The sequence below is a fragment of the Choloepus didactylus genome, chromosome 13 (genome assembly GCF_015220235.1).
Source record: "Choloepus didactylus isolate mChoDid1 chromosome 13, mChoDid1.pri, whole genome shotgun sequence".
NCBI lineage: Eukaryota > Metazoa > Chordata > Mammalia > Pilosa > Megalonychidae > Choloepus > Choloepus didactylus.
Window position 1 is genome coordinate 82206945 of NC_051319.1, and position 16518 is coordinate 82223462.

The 16518-nt window shown below is 44.4% G+C and overlaps 1 protein-coding gene across 1 annotated transcript; it reads right to left on the minus strand.

Moving 5' to 3' along the window:
• Nucleotides 1-899: 899 nt before the first annotated feature.
• GFRA3 (GDNF family receptor alpha 3) lies at nucleotides 900-16371 on the minus strand. The gene is made up of 8 exons (XM_037801640.1): nucleotides 16215-16371; nucleotides 9140-9427; nucleotides 6367-6459; nucleotides 4762-5074; nucleotides 2616-2719; nucleotides 2312-2446; nucleotides 1818-1906; nucleotides 900-1607 (listed from the first exon to the last, which is right to left on the minus strand). Exons 1-8 carry the CDS (start codon nucleotides 16294-16296, stop codon nucleotides 1521-1523), a joined length of 1191 nt encoding a protein of 396 aa, XP_037657568.1. The 5' UTR covers nucleotides 16297-16371; the 3' UTR covers nucleotides 900-1520.
• Between the last annotated feature and the right edge of the window lie 147 nt (nucleotides 16372-16518).

The following is a 16518-nucleotide window of genomic DNA, read 5'->3' on the forward strand; positions in this document are numbered from 1 at the left end:
AAAAAAAACATATATCACAATTGCTGATTTTGATTCCTTACAATGTGTCTGTCACAGTGCTGTGTGCTTTTACATGGATTACCTCATTTTTTACGAGGTAGGTTCTAGATCTTTTTATGACACCGATATGGAAAATGAGGCACAGAGAGGTTAAGCAATGTGCCCAAGGTCACATAGCTAGTGACTGACAAAGTCAAGAGTGATTGGAGGATGAAATCAATTATGCATGTAAAGTACTTGCACACAGTAAATCAATAAATGATAAATAAATTGATGGTTATTATAACTGTTGTGTAACACTTATTACACTGCATTGTACTTACTGACTATTTTGTCTGTTTCCCTGGTCTGGAGTGTGAAAGGTTTGAAAACAGGATCTGGGTCTTACCTTGGAATCCCCTGCAACCAGCAGAGTACCTTGAAGAGCCGGCACTCATCAGACACTTATTGAATGAGTGAGTGAATGAATTAATAGGCAAATATCCAGAGCTCTATACAAATACTCTTCCAAATATACTCTTTGCATGGGTAGGTATTTCATTCCCTGAGATCAGGGACCAGTCTTCCCTTTCCTCTGGTCCCAACATCCTCTGTAGATCAATATAACACAGCAGGTACCCAATAAATGTCTCCCTCTTAGCTGCAACGGTAGGTGTTGCATGGTACCCCAGAAATGGCTGGATCTGGGCCATATACCAGGTTCACAGCTTCACATAAGCCATTTCTTCATTCAGTTCCATGTCTGGTACACAGAGAGGCTGAGAGACTTGCTCAAAATCACACAACCCATCAGTGGCAGGGTTTCTGTGTCTCCTAATAACCTAGCCTGTATTCTTTTGTCTGAAACATCCTTAGTTCTATATGAATTCACAATGTGAGAAAATTGGAAAAGAGCCAAGTTTTAAGTCAAAATGTTTAATCATGATCTGAGGGCTGAGGGTACTATGGGGCAGTAACTGGGATGAAGCAAGGCGCAGAAGCTCTTATCCTTGATGCTCAAATGCTCTGAAGTCTCCCAGGGCTAGGGCAGTGCAAGCAGCAGGTACCCATCCCCCATTTGGAAGAGGGCAAGATGGGGAATGTCTTTCTAGGCTGCCTCAGAACCCCCAGCCCTGCTTGCCTGGAGAATGCAATAGAGAATGGCTGATTTGTTAGATTGTAGGGCATCTCCTCCCTGGGTGATCCTGGTGGGCTCAAGAAAGGGATCAAAAGAGAGCCTGGTAGAGGTGGACACTACCAGAAGATATGGCTAAACCATGATGCCACCAAATCTAGAGAGGGGCAGCCTGAGTTAGAAGGAGAGGTAGGGGTGGAAGGAGTGAGAACCCAGCAGATCAGGATCAGGAGATCAACAGCCTCTAGCTTCTACTGTAGCCTCATCAGGAGGTCACCGGACAGGTGAAGTGGCCACACTGCACACTGCACCTCCTTCCTGTTGCTGTCCTTTCCTCACCCCTTGCAGTCTGCAGGTCAGGATGGGTATTGTGGAGAGGAAGAGTGTCTCAAGGAAAGTCCAGCTATCAGAGTCTCAAGAGAAGAATCAAGGTAAGTGTGCAGGAGAAAAGAGAGGACACCCAAGGCTGTGGCCTCAGAGCAGGGTTTTTATCCTGTAGAAGAAATGGAATGGAGTCAGCCTAGGTGACTCTGAATCCCACCCCAGTCATCACCTCAGCCTCAGTCAAGATCTGGCCCCCTCCCCAGAAGTGCACATTAGCAGTCTATAGTATTTGTGACAACAAGGAGGTCACACCCTTCATCCCTTGTTTGCTTCGTTTGGTTTGGTAAAGGTATATGGGGTAGAACAGAGCAAGCCCTACCTGGCGTTCCATCACAGAAAAAGTAGAGTCTGCCCAGTCCTGGGAGAAGAGATGGTTATGAAAACGCATCTTAGCTGCAATGGCTTCCACTGAGGAGAAGAGAGAACGCAGATTGGAAGAGGGTTGTGGTTGGAGATTTCTCAGGCCCCCAAGGAAGGAAAGGGAATGACCAGGAACCCTGGGGTGTAGATTAGGTGGGTGGGAGATGGGAATTGGATATTTTCTAATTTTGCTTGCTTTTTCCTTTGGTTGGAGAGTGTTTCTGGGGCCCAGACAGGTTGAACAGGCAGCCTAGGGGTCACTCAAGGAGGGGGAGAAGGAAGAAAGACCCAGGGGAGATGAAAATCTATGCCAAGGTGAGGGCTGCTGTAACTGCAGGACATGAATGGAACCAGTTTGGGCTACATAGTTGACCCCTGCCCACCCTCCATCCCCACCCCACCCCAGTCCGGCTAACTCAGCCACAGAACTGGAAGCAAGTGGAGTGCACTCACTGAGGCAGGGATTGTGGGAGAAGGCCCCTTCCAGCTGCTCACACTCCTCCTGCAGGTTGCCACTGCCTCGGCAGGTGCAGCTTAAGGCGACACTGGCATTGAGGTTGCTAACAAAGTTGGGGGTCATGGCAGTCCCTGTGGGGTGAAAAGAGAAAGGGGTTTTCAAGACCTAGGCCAAAGTAAGCTTCAGCTTCCAACCTCCCATGCATCTCAGGACCACTCCCTTGGGTTCAGTCTCCAGAGCATTCTCACCCCCCAGGGCTGGCCAACCTGTGGGCTCCCTACACAGACCCTCCAGCCTCACCAATCAGCCCCATGTATGCTCGCAGACATCTGGACTGCTCTGTTGCACAGGTCCCTAGGATGTCCATGGGATGGCAGTGAGTCTGAAAATCCACCAGGCGTGATCTGGAACAGAAATTTCAAGAAGTTACCATAAAGGGTCTGCTCCACAGCCTTCACCTTGCTGCAGCCTTCATCTTTACTGACTCTTTAGCTTGGCATGTCTACCTTCATGACAAATCCTCTTCTGTCTTCAGAGGCTGGCCCAGGGCTTCCTCCTCAGTGGAATCTGTCCCTGTCAGAATTAAATGCACCATCACCCCAGCTCCCTCAGCATTTCACTCTGAATTTGGGTTCCACAATTCCTAGGTATGAGACCTTAAGCAACTTCTTTAACCTCAGTTTCCTCAACTGTGATAAAGAAACAGTAAAAGTACTACCTCATGGGATTTTTGTGAGGATGAAATGAGATAGTGCATGTACAGCATTTAGCGTAATGTATGGTACATACTAAGTGTTTAATAAATGTTAGATACAGTATTATTAACATACATCCTATAAAAGATAAAAGCTGGTTATCTTCAGGGGATAGAATTATGAGTATGTTTTTCTGTATTTTTATTACCTTTTGTTTTGTGTTATAGGTAGTGGTTTAATCCTCTATCACTTCCACTCAACTGCGAATCCTTGAAGGCAGGGACTATCTCTTAATCATCTAGCCCAGCACCCATTATGTAATAATAGTAGCCATCAGTGCAATAGCAGGTAGCATAGCAGAGCAGTTAAGAGCACAGAGTCTAGGTCAGATTCCCTGCATCCCAAGGCTAACTTAACAAACCTTAACAAACAGCCTGCTAGCTGTGTGAACATGAACAACTTAGTTAAGCTTTCTCTGCTGTAGGTTTCTGCATTTGTAAAATGAGGATAAAAATAATAATACCGTCTATCTCTAGGGTTCTTGTAAGATTTAGATGAGTTAAAAGTGTTAAGTATTTAAAACAGTATCCAGCCCATAGTATGTACTCAGTACATATTAGGATTATGTTTACTGTCAGCTCTGACTAGGTCAGGTTCAGTGGTGCTTTACAGATGAGGAAAGTGATACTCCGAGAGATTAAGTAACTTGCCCAAGGTTATACAGAAGAGAAGTAAATGGTAGCAACAAGTTGCAAACCAAGGTTGGCATGACTCCTGTGGTTAAAAAAAACTGTCACGTGAATGGATGATAACTTGATTGGTGAGTGTTTTGCTCTGAGAAGGCCAGGGAAAGCCAGATCAGAATTTCAAAATTGCTGGAGAATATGTATCAAACACCTTAAAGATCTTCATATCCTTTTTCTAGTAATCGTACCTGTAGCAACACATCCTAAGCAGTAATTAGATGTGTACATAAAGATTAATAAACAAGAGTGATATTTATTCCAGCATTATTCACAGTGACGAAGAATTGAAAGAAATCTAAAAATCCAACAATATAGGAATGGTTAAATAAAGTATCCATACAATGGAATAGAATGCATTTAAAAATCAAGTTCTTAAAGTACAGCAAATGACAAAACAAGCACTACCATTTGTTGAGCACTTACTCTGTACCAGTAAGCTAGGCACTTCACATAAATTATCTAATTAACTCTCACCAGAATCCACTGGGGTTTGCATTTTATCCCGGTTTTACAGAGAACTCAGGTTAAGTGAAGTGCTCAAGGTCACCCAGACCCAGGGTTTAAACTCACATCTATCCTACTTCAGAGCTTGAGTCTTCACCATGACTCCATACCGCCTCCGCGGGAAAACAATCAGGAGAAATATACAAACATAAAAAGAAGCAAGATACGAATCTAATGTCTAATTTCGTTTACCCGTTTAGAAAAAAGTTTGGAAGGAAATGTCCCCAAAGTCGGGTGGGTTATCTTCAGGTGATGGAATTTCCAGTGATAGTTTTCTAATTTTCTGAACTTCTACCTTCACACAAAAATATGTTTTTGTTTTTTTAGAAAATGGCCTCAGAAAATATCCAAGGTGGCTACTTGGCGAAGCAGCCATTCAGTTCACGGTCCCTGTGGAGGGTTGGGAGGGGAAGACGGGGTTCAGATTCGGCCCCACACAAGAAGGCGACCCCGGCGGAGGTCACCACGCCCTTGCCCACCTAACCCGCCCGCACCCAGCACCTGCACAGCGGGTCGGAGAAGCAGCTGCGGCGCAGCTCCAGGCAGTTGGGGGCAGCACCTGGCAGGGCGCAGCTAGGAGCGATGGTGTTGCGCCGGCGTTCCCCGCAGCTCCGGTCCGCGGGCGCGCACGGACACAGCAGCAGTCCCTGCGCGTGGGACTCCGCCGCCTTCTCAAAGAAGGTACGGAGCTGCCCGAGGCAGACCTGGCGCTGGCAGCGGGGTCCCGAGCATGCCTCCCCATAGGCCTTGCGCAGCCGGTCACACTTGTCATTAAGCGTGCACAGCATGGCGAACTTGAGGCAGAGGTCCGAATCTACAGGGAAAAGGGCACCAAGTCACCAAGCCGTACCCACTCTGCATACCTGCAGCTGGGCTTCCCTACGAACCCCTGCAACCCCCTAATTTAACAAGAAAGGTGGTGGAGGGAAGGGGAGACTGAGGGCAGACCTGAATGAAGCCACTCCTAATCCAGGGCTTTCCCCCTACTCACAAACTTTATCTGGTCTTCCTAGACTTCCCAATCCTAGATTCATCTTGACCAAGTTTTGTTGTTGTTGTTGTTGTTAAATCCATATATATCTAACACTCATTTATTTAGAATTCAAGCAGTCAGAAAACTCAAAAAACCAAAACCTTTTCCTCAGTCCAAGGCAATGAGATCTGACTGTGGAAATCATTAACTGAGAGGCCCTGTAATATACTCAAGCATCTTCTGACTGTCCAAAACAGAGGCAAACAAGTTATAGTTTTTCTTAAAATTTGTTTCGCACCTGTTTATTCTGTTCAGTTTTAATGTCACCCCCTACCCCCACCCCACCCCCACTCCCCATTCCCCATCTTTCACTGATTGATTCATGCATCACCATACTCTATGTCTAGGGAAATTACGGCGATAATTCCATTAACAGAATATTTTGGCAGTTACTCACTGATTCTTTGCCACTTAGAGTGTGTTATGTATAAATCCCTATGCTTTTTTCTCACACTTTTCATTCTAATACAGTATATATAACTGACTGTACAGAAAAGCTTGTATCTTTCTCAAAAAAACATGTGTGTATGTTCCTTTCTAATTAATACAAGAGCCTTATTTCCCTGAAAAACACACATCACAGTCCTTGCCAGACTGATGGCTCCCACCCTGAGTCACCCGTGTGGAGTCACCCTCCCTCTCACCATTTCGCCTGCCCAGCACCTCGCCCATCCCATTAGAATGGCTGAAAACAAACAATTTTCTAATCTTTAGGGACAAAGAGCCACTTTCCTGGCTGTCTTGAATAAGGGCGAATACTCCATTTCAGTACATTTTTCTGGGACTGCTGCCACTCCCACCACACCCTTTGTGGGGACCCGCCTTTCGGAACAAGGGAGCCCTAATGGGCTCTCTTCAAATGCCTCCCTAATAACTGTTACTCTTTGATGACTCTTGGGGGATCCAACCATGCCCTACCACTGACTCCCACCCTGACACAATACTTCTTTAATCACATGGCAGGGTAGGAACTCCTCCCCGACAAGCACCCTGGCTTGTGTTTCCCACTGGCCATCCTTCTCTCAGGGCCCAGGCCCAGCCTCCCAGTGCCCACCCAAGATTTTCCCCCACACCTGGTTTGAGCATGTTCAGTTTGCCAAGATTCATTTTCCAGGGTTTGCTGGTCACTGTGTCTTCATAGGGGGAGACATCCAGCTCATAGTCACCTAGAGACAATGTGGAGGGAGCACAGGGATCCTGAGGACTGGGATGAAGGTGGGAGCAGGAAGAGCTGTGGCTGCTGGGCCAGACCTCAAAGCCCTGTGGAGAAAAGGTAGAGCACAGGCTCTACCCAACTAGCTGCAAGCTGTGCAGAGGAGAGAAAGGACCTTCAAGGCACAGGCTGGGCTTGATGAATAAGCTGGATTTAATGATAATAATAATAATAACCACTGTTGTTGAGCACACTGTGTGATGAGCACTATGGTGTAAGTATATGTATGTGTATATAAATCTCATTTGAGCCTCCTAGAAGCCTTTGGGCGGGTAAGAAGAAAATGATGAGAGAGGTTAAACTACTTGCTCAGGCTCAAATATGCTAATGAGAAGTGGACCATATGATTCCAGAGTCACTTCTTCCAACCATTAGACATACTGCCTGTGGGTACATGACAGAAAAGAGGATCCTGTCTTGTTTTCTCTTGTGATTAGGGAAGAGCAGTGGTGGACTCTCTGTTCTAGGCCTGACCACTTGGATATGAAGATGCATTACATGCCAAAGAGATAGAAGAGAGGCCAGGTCCTGAATTGAACCTGACTGAGAAGGGCAGAGAAGGAAAAGAGATGATGATAACAAAGCAAACACATCTCACATGGGACTGTGAGCTCCTTAAAGGGAATTAGTAGGTCTTATAAAATGTCTGCATAGCTCATACACATGGTAGGTGCTCAAGAAATGTTGGTGAATAAATCTTGCTAGGAAGAGAGAGGTGAGGAAGATGAGCTTGCAGGGATGTCACCCACTAAGCCTTTGTGAATGCATCTTCAGAAGGGAAGGAATATAGATGATATCAGGCAAATAGAAGAGATTGAGCTAGATAGTTGGGAAGACCTTGGAGCTCCCAAGGGAAAAGGGGAGGGCAAGAGGATCTGGGGAGAAGACTCAGGGGAAATTCTGAAAGAGAAGTGATTAGGATGATGGAATTGTGGGGAGGAGTAGAAGCAGGGAACAAGGAGTGTGGCAAATTGTATTACTGTTTCCAATTATTTGCTACATACCCTGTGGAAGGATTATACATTGCCACCTGTTGCCATGTGACTTTCATGCCCCCTGTAAGAGGAGTATACTTCCCCACCCCATGTGACTTGCTCTGGCCTGTGGATTGTGAGCTGAAGTGACATAGTCACATCTGAGCAGAAGCTTTAAGAGCCATCACATGGCTTTGTATTGCTCCTTTTCCTCTACCAGCCTGGATCCTAGAATGAAGAAGACAGGTGGAGCAGAGATGAAGTCAACTCATGGAAGCCCACAGCAGATGTGTAAAATGAGAAAGAAAGAAATTTTTGTTGTTGAAAAGCCAGAGATCTGGGGGTTGTTTGTTACTTCAGCATAACTTAGAAAATTCTTATTAATAAAGCAATTGGTACATAGAAATGGAGTGCTGCAGTAACAAGAAATCTAAAATGTGTGGCACTGGCCTTGGGACTGGGCAGTGGGTGGTAAAGAAACTGTTATTTGGGGCTGGGAAGACGGCAGCACACGTTATACAGTGGCAAAGCATTTGGTAAACTTGCTGTCTATAATAACTTGGATGGAAGATTATGTACTGAATGAGCTTGTGCTAAGGAGAAGCAGCTGAGAATGAAAAGGCTACTAGTATGTCTTGATTACTGTTGGCTGCATTTGGCAAGGTAACTACAGGAAACATAGAAGCTCAGAAAAGAAATGGCCAGTTTGCAAGTACGGGTGAAAGGGAAAAGAGAGAATCCAAAAACTCCAGGACTTGCAGGATTAAGAGATGCAACTGCTTCTAATATTCAAATGGTAAAAGATAAAACTGGGAAATTCTTTGAGTGGTAAGGTCGATTACAACTCAGCCTTGGGATAAAGATCAAATCAAGTATGTGGCTATCATGCCCTTTGTGAAGATCTCTCAATTAAGATGTTCCTCACTAAATCCTGCCAGTTGAACAAAAGTGCTCAGGGAAAAAAACTTAGGTAGACGCTGTCCCACAGAAGGCTAATAAGGTTAAGTTCATTAGGTCTAGAAAGAGAAGCAGGTCTGGTAGAAGAATTGTGGGAAGGGTCACTGGCACAAAAGGTGACGGAAATCAAAGAGATTTGATTTTTGAGAGTTATACTGCTAAAAGAGGCACCAGCCTGGATTAAAAGAGACTGTGTTTATTTGAGACTTAAAATGCCCCCGTGTTCCTCAGGCAGGAAGCAGGCCTGAGGCTCTTCCCCTGCCTTCTCCCTCTTAATATCTCCCATCTGGTTAATGAATATCCTTTCAGATAAACGCTAGACCAGGATGCTACCTCCAAGTCTCTTTGAACTTGTGGATTCCACCATATTTGGAGACTGTTAATGGGATGAGACCCTTTTTCCCCACCTCTTCTTCATCCCCTTCTACTCCAGGAGTTTCCCATGCTGGTCCTCAGCTTGGTTCAGAGCTCTGCCAAGAGGGAGCCACATGTTGCCAGGTAAGAAAGAGGGAAGGATGGAGAAAAGAGGGCAGTGTCGTGGGGGCCCAAAAGGATACTGCCAATTCCTCACTCCACCTCTTACTGATGCCAAATGCAGAGTTTCATTATCATCCCTGTCAGAATCTACCACATGGCCCAGAAATACAAACCCCCAAGAGCCATGTTTCCCCAGTTTAGTCCATTCTAGGATAGGGGCCTCACCAAGTCTGTGGGCAGGGTGAACAGTCCAGTAGATGTCCAGGCAGGTAGCTTGGTTTTTCATGCGCCGGTGGCATGTGCAGCCCATCAGAGAGCTGTTCTTGAGTTGCTGTGTTGCCTCCAGGCAAGCCGCAGGGACTGATGGCTCTTCTGAGGGTGATGAGGTGCTTGTATTATAGATGCAGGATTCCAGGTGCTGGTAGGCAGCATTGCAAGTGGGGTTGGCCTGGCACTTCCTCCTGGCTTGGATACAGCTATTCGTGAGCCGACCCTCTGTGGGGAGGGAGTCCCCTGCAGAGGGAGAGATCTCTAGGTGAGGATCTCATAAGGTCAGAGAAGCACTTCTGGGAGTCCCAAGTAGTGAGGGAGGGTGGGGGGATTCCTGATGAAACCTTGGACAGGAAAGTATTAGGGTGGCACAAAAAGCCATTAAGGATTAAGCATGGGGAGAGAGAAGCCCAGAGGGTGTGGGCAGTCTGCAGCTGTCACAATCTTGACAGAACAGATCAGGCCCAAGAACAGACAGGGGATTTGAAGATGGGCTCTTCAGTCTTCAGGGAAGAGGGGAGCAGTTGTTTCAAGCTGAGCCTAAAAACACTGTCAGATACAGGGAAAGAGGGCCTTGAGCAGGGCTGTGCCATGGGAAGGCCATTGCGAGAAGAGAGTTGAGAAAGTGCAAGGGAGTGCTATATGAGAGTTAGCAACAACTCTGAGCAAGTCCTCTGTTAAACATTTAAAAATACCTCAAGGTGGGAACTGGTTGGAGTTCAAAGGATGTGAAGGGGACTATTGCCAGTAGGGAAGAAAGGATAATTTGATCCTCTCACTGGCTCAAGAATACCAGTGTTGGTGATGGCTCAGCCCTGGAGGAAGCTCCTCCATCCTAGGACTTAGGAAACTCTGCTGAAAGGATCCCATCCCTTCTAGGGACCCCATCATGGGGTAAGAGAACACCATCATTCCCCCAGTTGTTCAAGGCAAACAATCTAGCAGACATTCTTAATTGTTCTCTTTTCTTCATATCTGCCTTACTTTGCTAGGGCTGTCATAAGAAAGTACCCCAAACTGGATGGCTTAAAACAATAGAAATTATTGTCTAGAATTCTAGAGGCCAGAAGTCCAAAATCAACTTGTTGGCAGGTCATGCTACCTCTGATGTCTCTAGGGAAAATCTGTTCCATGCCTCTCTCCTGGCTTCTGGTGCTTTGCCAGCAATAACTGGGCTTCAATCTCTGCCTCAGTTGTGACACGACCATCTTCTCTCTGTGTGTGTCCAAATTTCCTCTTCTTATAAGGACACCAGTCATATTCGAGTAAGGGCCCACCCTAATCCAGTTTGGCCTCCTTAACTAATAACATCTTCAAAGACCCTCTTTCCAAATAATGTCGCATTCACAGGACCAGGGGTTAGAAGTTGAACATGTCTTTTTGGGGGACACAATTCAACCCATAACAACATCCTATATTCAATTCACCAACATGTTCTGTCAACTCCACAATATATCCAGATTCTGTTCACTTCTCTCAATATGCTCAGACCTCCATCAACTCTTAATTGAACTCCAGTCAAGCCTCCTTACTGGTCTTCCTGATTCCATCCTCCAAATCCATTCTCCCACACCATCTACTCATCTTAAAAAATATATATTTTTTAAGTTGGGGAGCTCTTTTTTTGGATATTATATATCTATTTTTAAATTTATCTGTTTTTAAATTTATTAATAAATAAATTTATTTATTTAAATTTGCCACCTTAACCATTTATAAGCACACAATTCAGTGGCATTAATTACATTTACAATTGTGTGCTACCATCAGCACTATCCATTACCAAAACTTTTTCATCATCCAAAACAGAAACTCTGTACCCATTAAGCATTAACTTCCCAACCCTATCTTCCCCCAGTACCTGGTAGCTTTAATCTTCTTTCTGTCTCTATGAATTTGCTTATTCTAGTTATTTCACATAAGTGGAGTCATGTATTTGTCCTTTTGAGTCTGGCTTATTTCACTCAGCATAATATTTTCAAGGTTCATCCATGTTGTGGCATGTATCAGAACTTCATTCCTTCTTATATCTGAATAATATTCCATTGTATGTATATATCACATTTTATATAGCCATTATCTCTTGAATTGTCTCCATCTTTTGGCTATTGTGAAGTGTTACTATGACCATTTGTATACCAGCATTACTTGAAAATCTGTTTTCAATTCTTTTGGGTGTATACCTGGAAGTAGGATTGCCGGGTCATATAGCAATTCTATACTTTCCACTTTTGAGGAACCATCAAACTGTTTTCCGTAGTGGTTGCACCATTTTCCATTCCCACCTGAAGTGTTTGAGGGTTCCAATTTCTCCACATCCTCACCTCATTTTTTTTATTATACCTGTCTTCATGGGTGTGAAGTGATATCTTGTGGTTTTGATTTGCATTTCCCTAATAACTAATGATATTGAGCAACTTTTCATGTGCTCTCTGGCCATTTGTGTGTCTTCTTTGGTGATAAACTTTTTATTGAAGTATAACATATATAGAGAAAAGTGCACAAATAAAAAATGTACAGCTCAATGAATTTCACAAATTGATTACATGTGTATAACCAGAACCTAGCTAAAGGATCAGAACATTACTGGCATCCCAGGTGCCCTCTTCTAGTCAAGGAAATCTGTATACTGATTTCTCACTTCAGAGTTTAGTTTTGCCTGGTTTTGAATCACACAGTATGGTACTTTTTGTGCCTTGGCTTCTTTTGCTCAATATTATATCTGTGAAATTCATCCATACTGTTAGGTATACTTGTATAAAGCTTGTTTTCATTGTTGTATAGCATTCCATTGTGTGAATATAATTCTGCTGTTGATTGGCATTATGCAGGGTCATCTTTTAAAAAATGGCAAATCAGATAATCTAATTTCACTACTTAAATATCTCCAACAGCTTATACTGCACTTAGATCTAATAGTTTATATGAAAACAAGGACCTGAACAGATAATTGTACACCAATGTTCATAGCAGCAGTACTGACAATAGCAAATAGATGAATGGATAAACAAAATGTGGTATATGTATAACAATGGAATATTATTCAGCCATAAAAGGGAATGAAGTTCTGATTCATGTCACAACATGGATGAGCATTGAAACATTATGCTGAGTGAAATAAGCCAGATACAAAAGGAAAAATATTGTATGATCTCATTATATGAAATAACTAGAATATGTAACTTCATAGAGACAGAAATATTACAGGATACCAGAGGTGGCCATGGGGGTAGGGAAGTGGGGAGTTAATGCTTAATGGGGAGGGAGTATCTATTTGAGGTGATGGAAAAGTTTTGGTAACGGATGGTGGATTCACAACATTTTGAATGTAATTAACAACACTGAATTGCACACTTCAAAAAGCTTAAAATGGGAACTTTTGTGTTATACAATAGTTACCACAATAAAAATTAAAATCTAGTTTTCCTGGTTTACAAAGACTTATAAGGCCTGGTCCCTGCTCACCTCTGCTTGCCTCCTACCTCTCTCTATTCCTTGCCCACTTCCTTCCAGCCATGCTGGCTTTCTTTCTGGTTGCCACTGAACAAGACAAGCTTGTCTCCACCGTAGGGTTTTTGCCCTGGCCTTTCTTTCTGCTTGGAATGCCCTTTTCCCTGATCTTCTCATGGCTGGCCCCTTCTTGCTACTCAAATCAAAACTTAAATGTCATCTCAGAAAGGCCTCCCCCAACCAGCCAATGTAAAATAGCCCCCTCGTTCCTCTGCCACATTACTCCAATTCTCTGCATAGCATTTATCACCATTTGATATTTTTCTTACTTGATTTTTTAATTGAACGATTGTCTTCCCCTCTAGACTTCCATATCTATCTTATTACTCACTCTATCTCCAGTGCCTAGAACAGTGCTTGTTCATTGTGAGCTCCTACTATTTAAGGAATAAGTGAATGACAGGGACATTCTGTGAACAGTCCCTGTGGCTTCTCTGGGCCCCTTCCTTCTGCCTACAATCACAGATTACTCAAACTGGGAGCAGCCTCAGAGTTCAGTTGGGCCAACCTCCTCTTCCAGTGAGTCTCAGATTATAAAATCAATCGCATCATCAACTAGATTACTTATTAAAATGCAGATTTCTGAACCCCACTCCAGACCTACTGAATCAGAATATCTGGTGATAAGGCTTGAGAATCTACATATTAGCAAGTTTACTGGAAATTCTGATCCTCCCTAAAGTTTAATAACTGATGCCATATCTAATGCATAAATAAAGACAGGATCAGTATTATCTTTAAATAAAGACATGATCTGTATAACTGACTTTTCCTTTTGCTTAATGCTCCAATATGGCTCAGCATAGACTCTTGCTGTTACTATTTAAAATTTTGACATTTTGTTCATTGTAGACATTTTTTACATTAATTTTTATTTTTTTAAATATTGCATTCAAATATTATTTATCTTGACTTCTGAGATTCTTGGCACTCTTTTCACTCACCTCACCCTAGTCCAGCCCTGCCCATTATTCATTTTTCTAGACCTTAGTTGACTCAATTGTAAGACGAAGGGACTGGATTAAATCAGAGTTACTCAATGGAGGAGGGCTGGGGAGGTGGGGGATGATTGACCCATTTTGGATGTATATCAGGATTTCCAGGGAGAATGGATGGTTCAAAAAAGGCATTTTTGATAATTCTATATGTAGCAGATGAAAAAAAAAGGCTTTAGAAATTTCAAAAACTATTTAAGGAGGGCATGAGATTTTTATCTTTAAGAAAAGGGGGTCATGGATTTTAACAGGTTGAGAAACAGCAAAGTTTTAAAATTCTGTAACTTCAGGTAGATACCCAATTAATGCTTGCTGAAAGAAATGTAAAACGCCCAAGTCTCATTGCTTTAACTGAACTAAATACTGAGTTATAACAATTTCAAAAGAAACATCTAAATTCTTAGCTGACAGTTCACCAAGTTTGAGCAGTGGTGGATTTCAAGGCACTGGAACTCAACAAAAGGACTTGGCAGTCACCTTAAATTTCATCATAAGAGGATGGAACTTTTGTTTCCTGGACCATGAACACAGAGCTTGATCCAAGGCAAAGGTCACAGATTGATCCAGTGTAAGACATGTTTTCTTCAGTCTACAAATTATTTTTTTGTTGTTTTTGTTGCATTTTTGCATACTATTTTCTTAAACTTGTAATTAGTCACCAACATTTAAAAAATCAACAGATTTCACATAAAATTCTAGGTTTCTCTTGAAAAAATGTTAACACTGTGGGGCCCACATCCCCACAGTGCAACAGCTGGAGTTTAATAATGACTGTCTCCTTTTGACAAGTCACACATTTTCCAGTTTGTCACAGTCCCCATCACTCTTTTCTATACCTGCTCGCCCTCCTCATTTACACTGCTACTGCCATGTCTTTATTTTATACTGGTTAGTCAGCACCCTGGCTTTCTGACTTGGTTTTCTATTCCTCTGTTCATCAGAGAATGAGCAGCTGCAAATTGGGTGGAATTCAGGCTACACTTCAGGGCACAAGACTCTCATTTGTTTCTCCTCAATGAGGCCCAAAGCATAGACACTCATTTTATGGATGGATGAACAAAGAAATGCAAAATGGTGTGGTAAGTCAAGATGGAGTCAAGAATAGAACATAGGACTCCTGCCTCCTGCCTAGACCAGAATGATTTTCAATATATGATGCCACTTCCCTGTGAATTAGAGGTCTCCTTTTATGCTTTGCTTTGGGGGGCCCTGAACAGTGGTGTTTTCTACTCAATTGTTAACACCCTTGTTGATTTGTGCTCTTAGGAGCACTTGGCCCTACAAGGCAGCTCCTCGATGACCGTTTTAGGGATTTTTCAACCCTCTTAACCAGAAACTATTGCTGTCAAGTAACATGGTGGAAAATAGACTTATAGACTTGTCAATCATTCTGGTTTCACTAAATTGGTTAATGAGGAAGGAGTTTAATACAAGCCCCTGATCCTGACATGACCAGCCATATTGTTAGGGATGGGGCATTTCCTGGACAGTGCAAACAGAGTGGTCATGTGTTGCTGCCCTGTCTCACTGATGGAGTCATTTTGGACAGACCAATCCTTTCTCTCCCTCCTTCCACATCTGTCTTGAAGTCAAGATTACATATCCACCTTGTGGCCAAGGTCTTGGGACGATATATGTAGTTCTTGCCTCAGGATTCCCTCCACTCAGACTCTGGGTAGAAGCCTCAAAATGAGATTCCTTGTGAGCCACCCATTGCACTCCCAAAAGGCATGGGCATTTCCCTGGATCACAGATCCCAGGCTGCCCTTCCTTCCTTCCTGGTTCTGATCCCAGGCCCTGAATTGTATATTCCACAAAACACCTATTGTTTTGGACAGCTTGCAGGAGAAAGGCCAACCTGCCTAACAGCAAGTTTTTTGCTCCAATTAAAAAAAATAATAAAGTATGTTCTGTAGGGGGGGGCACAGCAGGTTGGTGGGGAACAATGTTCTTAACAATACAACCAAAAAACGGTGTTAGTAAGGTCTGGACAGCAGTTTACAAGCCTAATATGTGAAAAGTCAGTTCTAACATAAACCTCTCTCTCTTCGTTTGAACTAGTTTCCTCTTTCCTAGTCCTTGAAGAGGTGGAAGAGTTGAACCCCACGTGGAGCAAACGGCAGTCCTGCTTCTGACCAGATTTTGCTCCCTCCTAGAGATGCTGTCTTGGTAAGGGCCTGGTTGCAGGTTATTCTGTGACTGTGTGGACGCACTTCAGAAGAGGGAAGAGGGAAACCGGGTGCGAAGTGATGCCCAGATTACTGGTGCTCAATCTACAGCAGTTCAGACACCCTTATTAGGTATGGAACCCTGCCCTTCCGGACACCCCAGGTTTCTTACTCCAGTTTCAGATGCTCCGATGGACCGACGCGGGAGGCCACTCGGCGTCTGCGGAAGCTCAGGCGGACCCGAACCCGCACTGCTGAGCGCTCTCTGGGCAGCGGTGACCCGGGTCCCGCCTACACGCTCACCTCCACCTTCCCCTATTGCCCTGGCCTGGACGGGCTCCGCGTACGGACACTCACCGGCTCCGAGCAGCACCGGCAACTGCAGCAGCAGGAGCAGGACCACGGGCGGCAGCGGCTGCAGGCTCGAGGGGTGAGCCATGGCCAGGGTGCGAGCGCCTGGAGTCCGCCCCCGCGGGGCACTCTGCTTGCGCCTGGCAGTGCGTTACCCTAGCTGCTAGCGCCTAGGCTCTGAGAGCGCGGATCCGCCGGCGCCGCCCACCACCGCCTCCCGCCCCTCCTCGCGCGGCGCCGGCACTCTCCCACCAGGATCTTGGGCGCCGCCCTCCAACTCCGAAGTGGGCCGACGCGGAAAGAGGGCGGC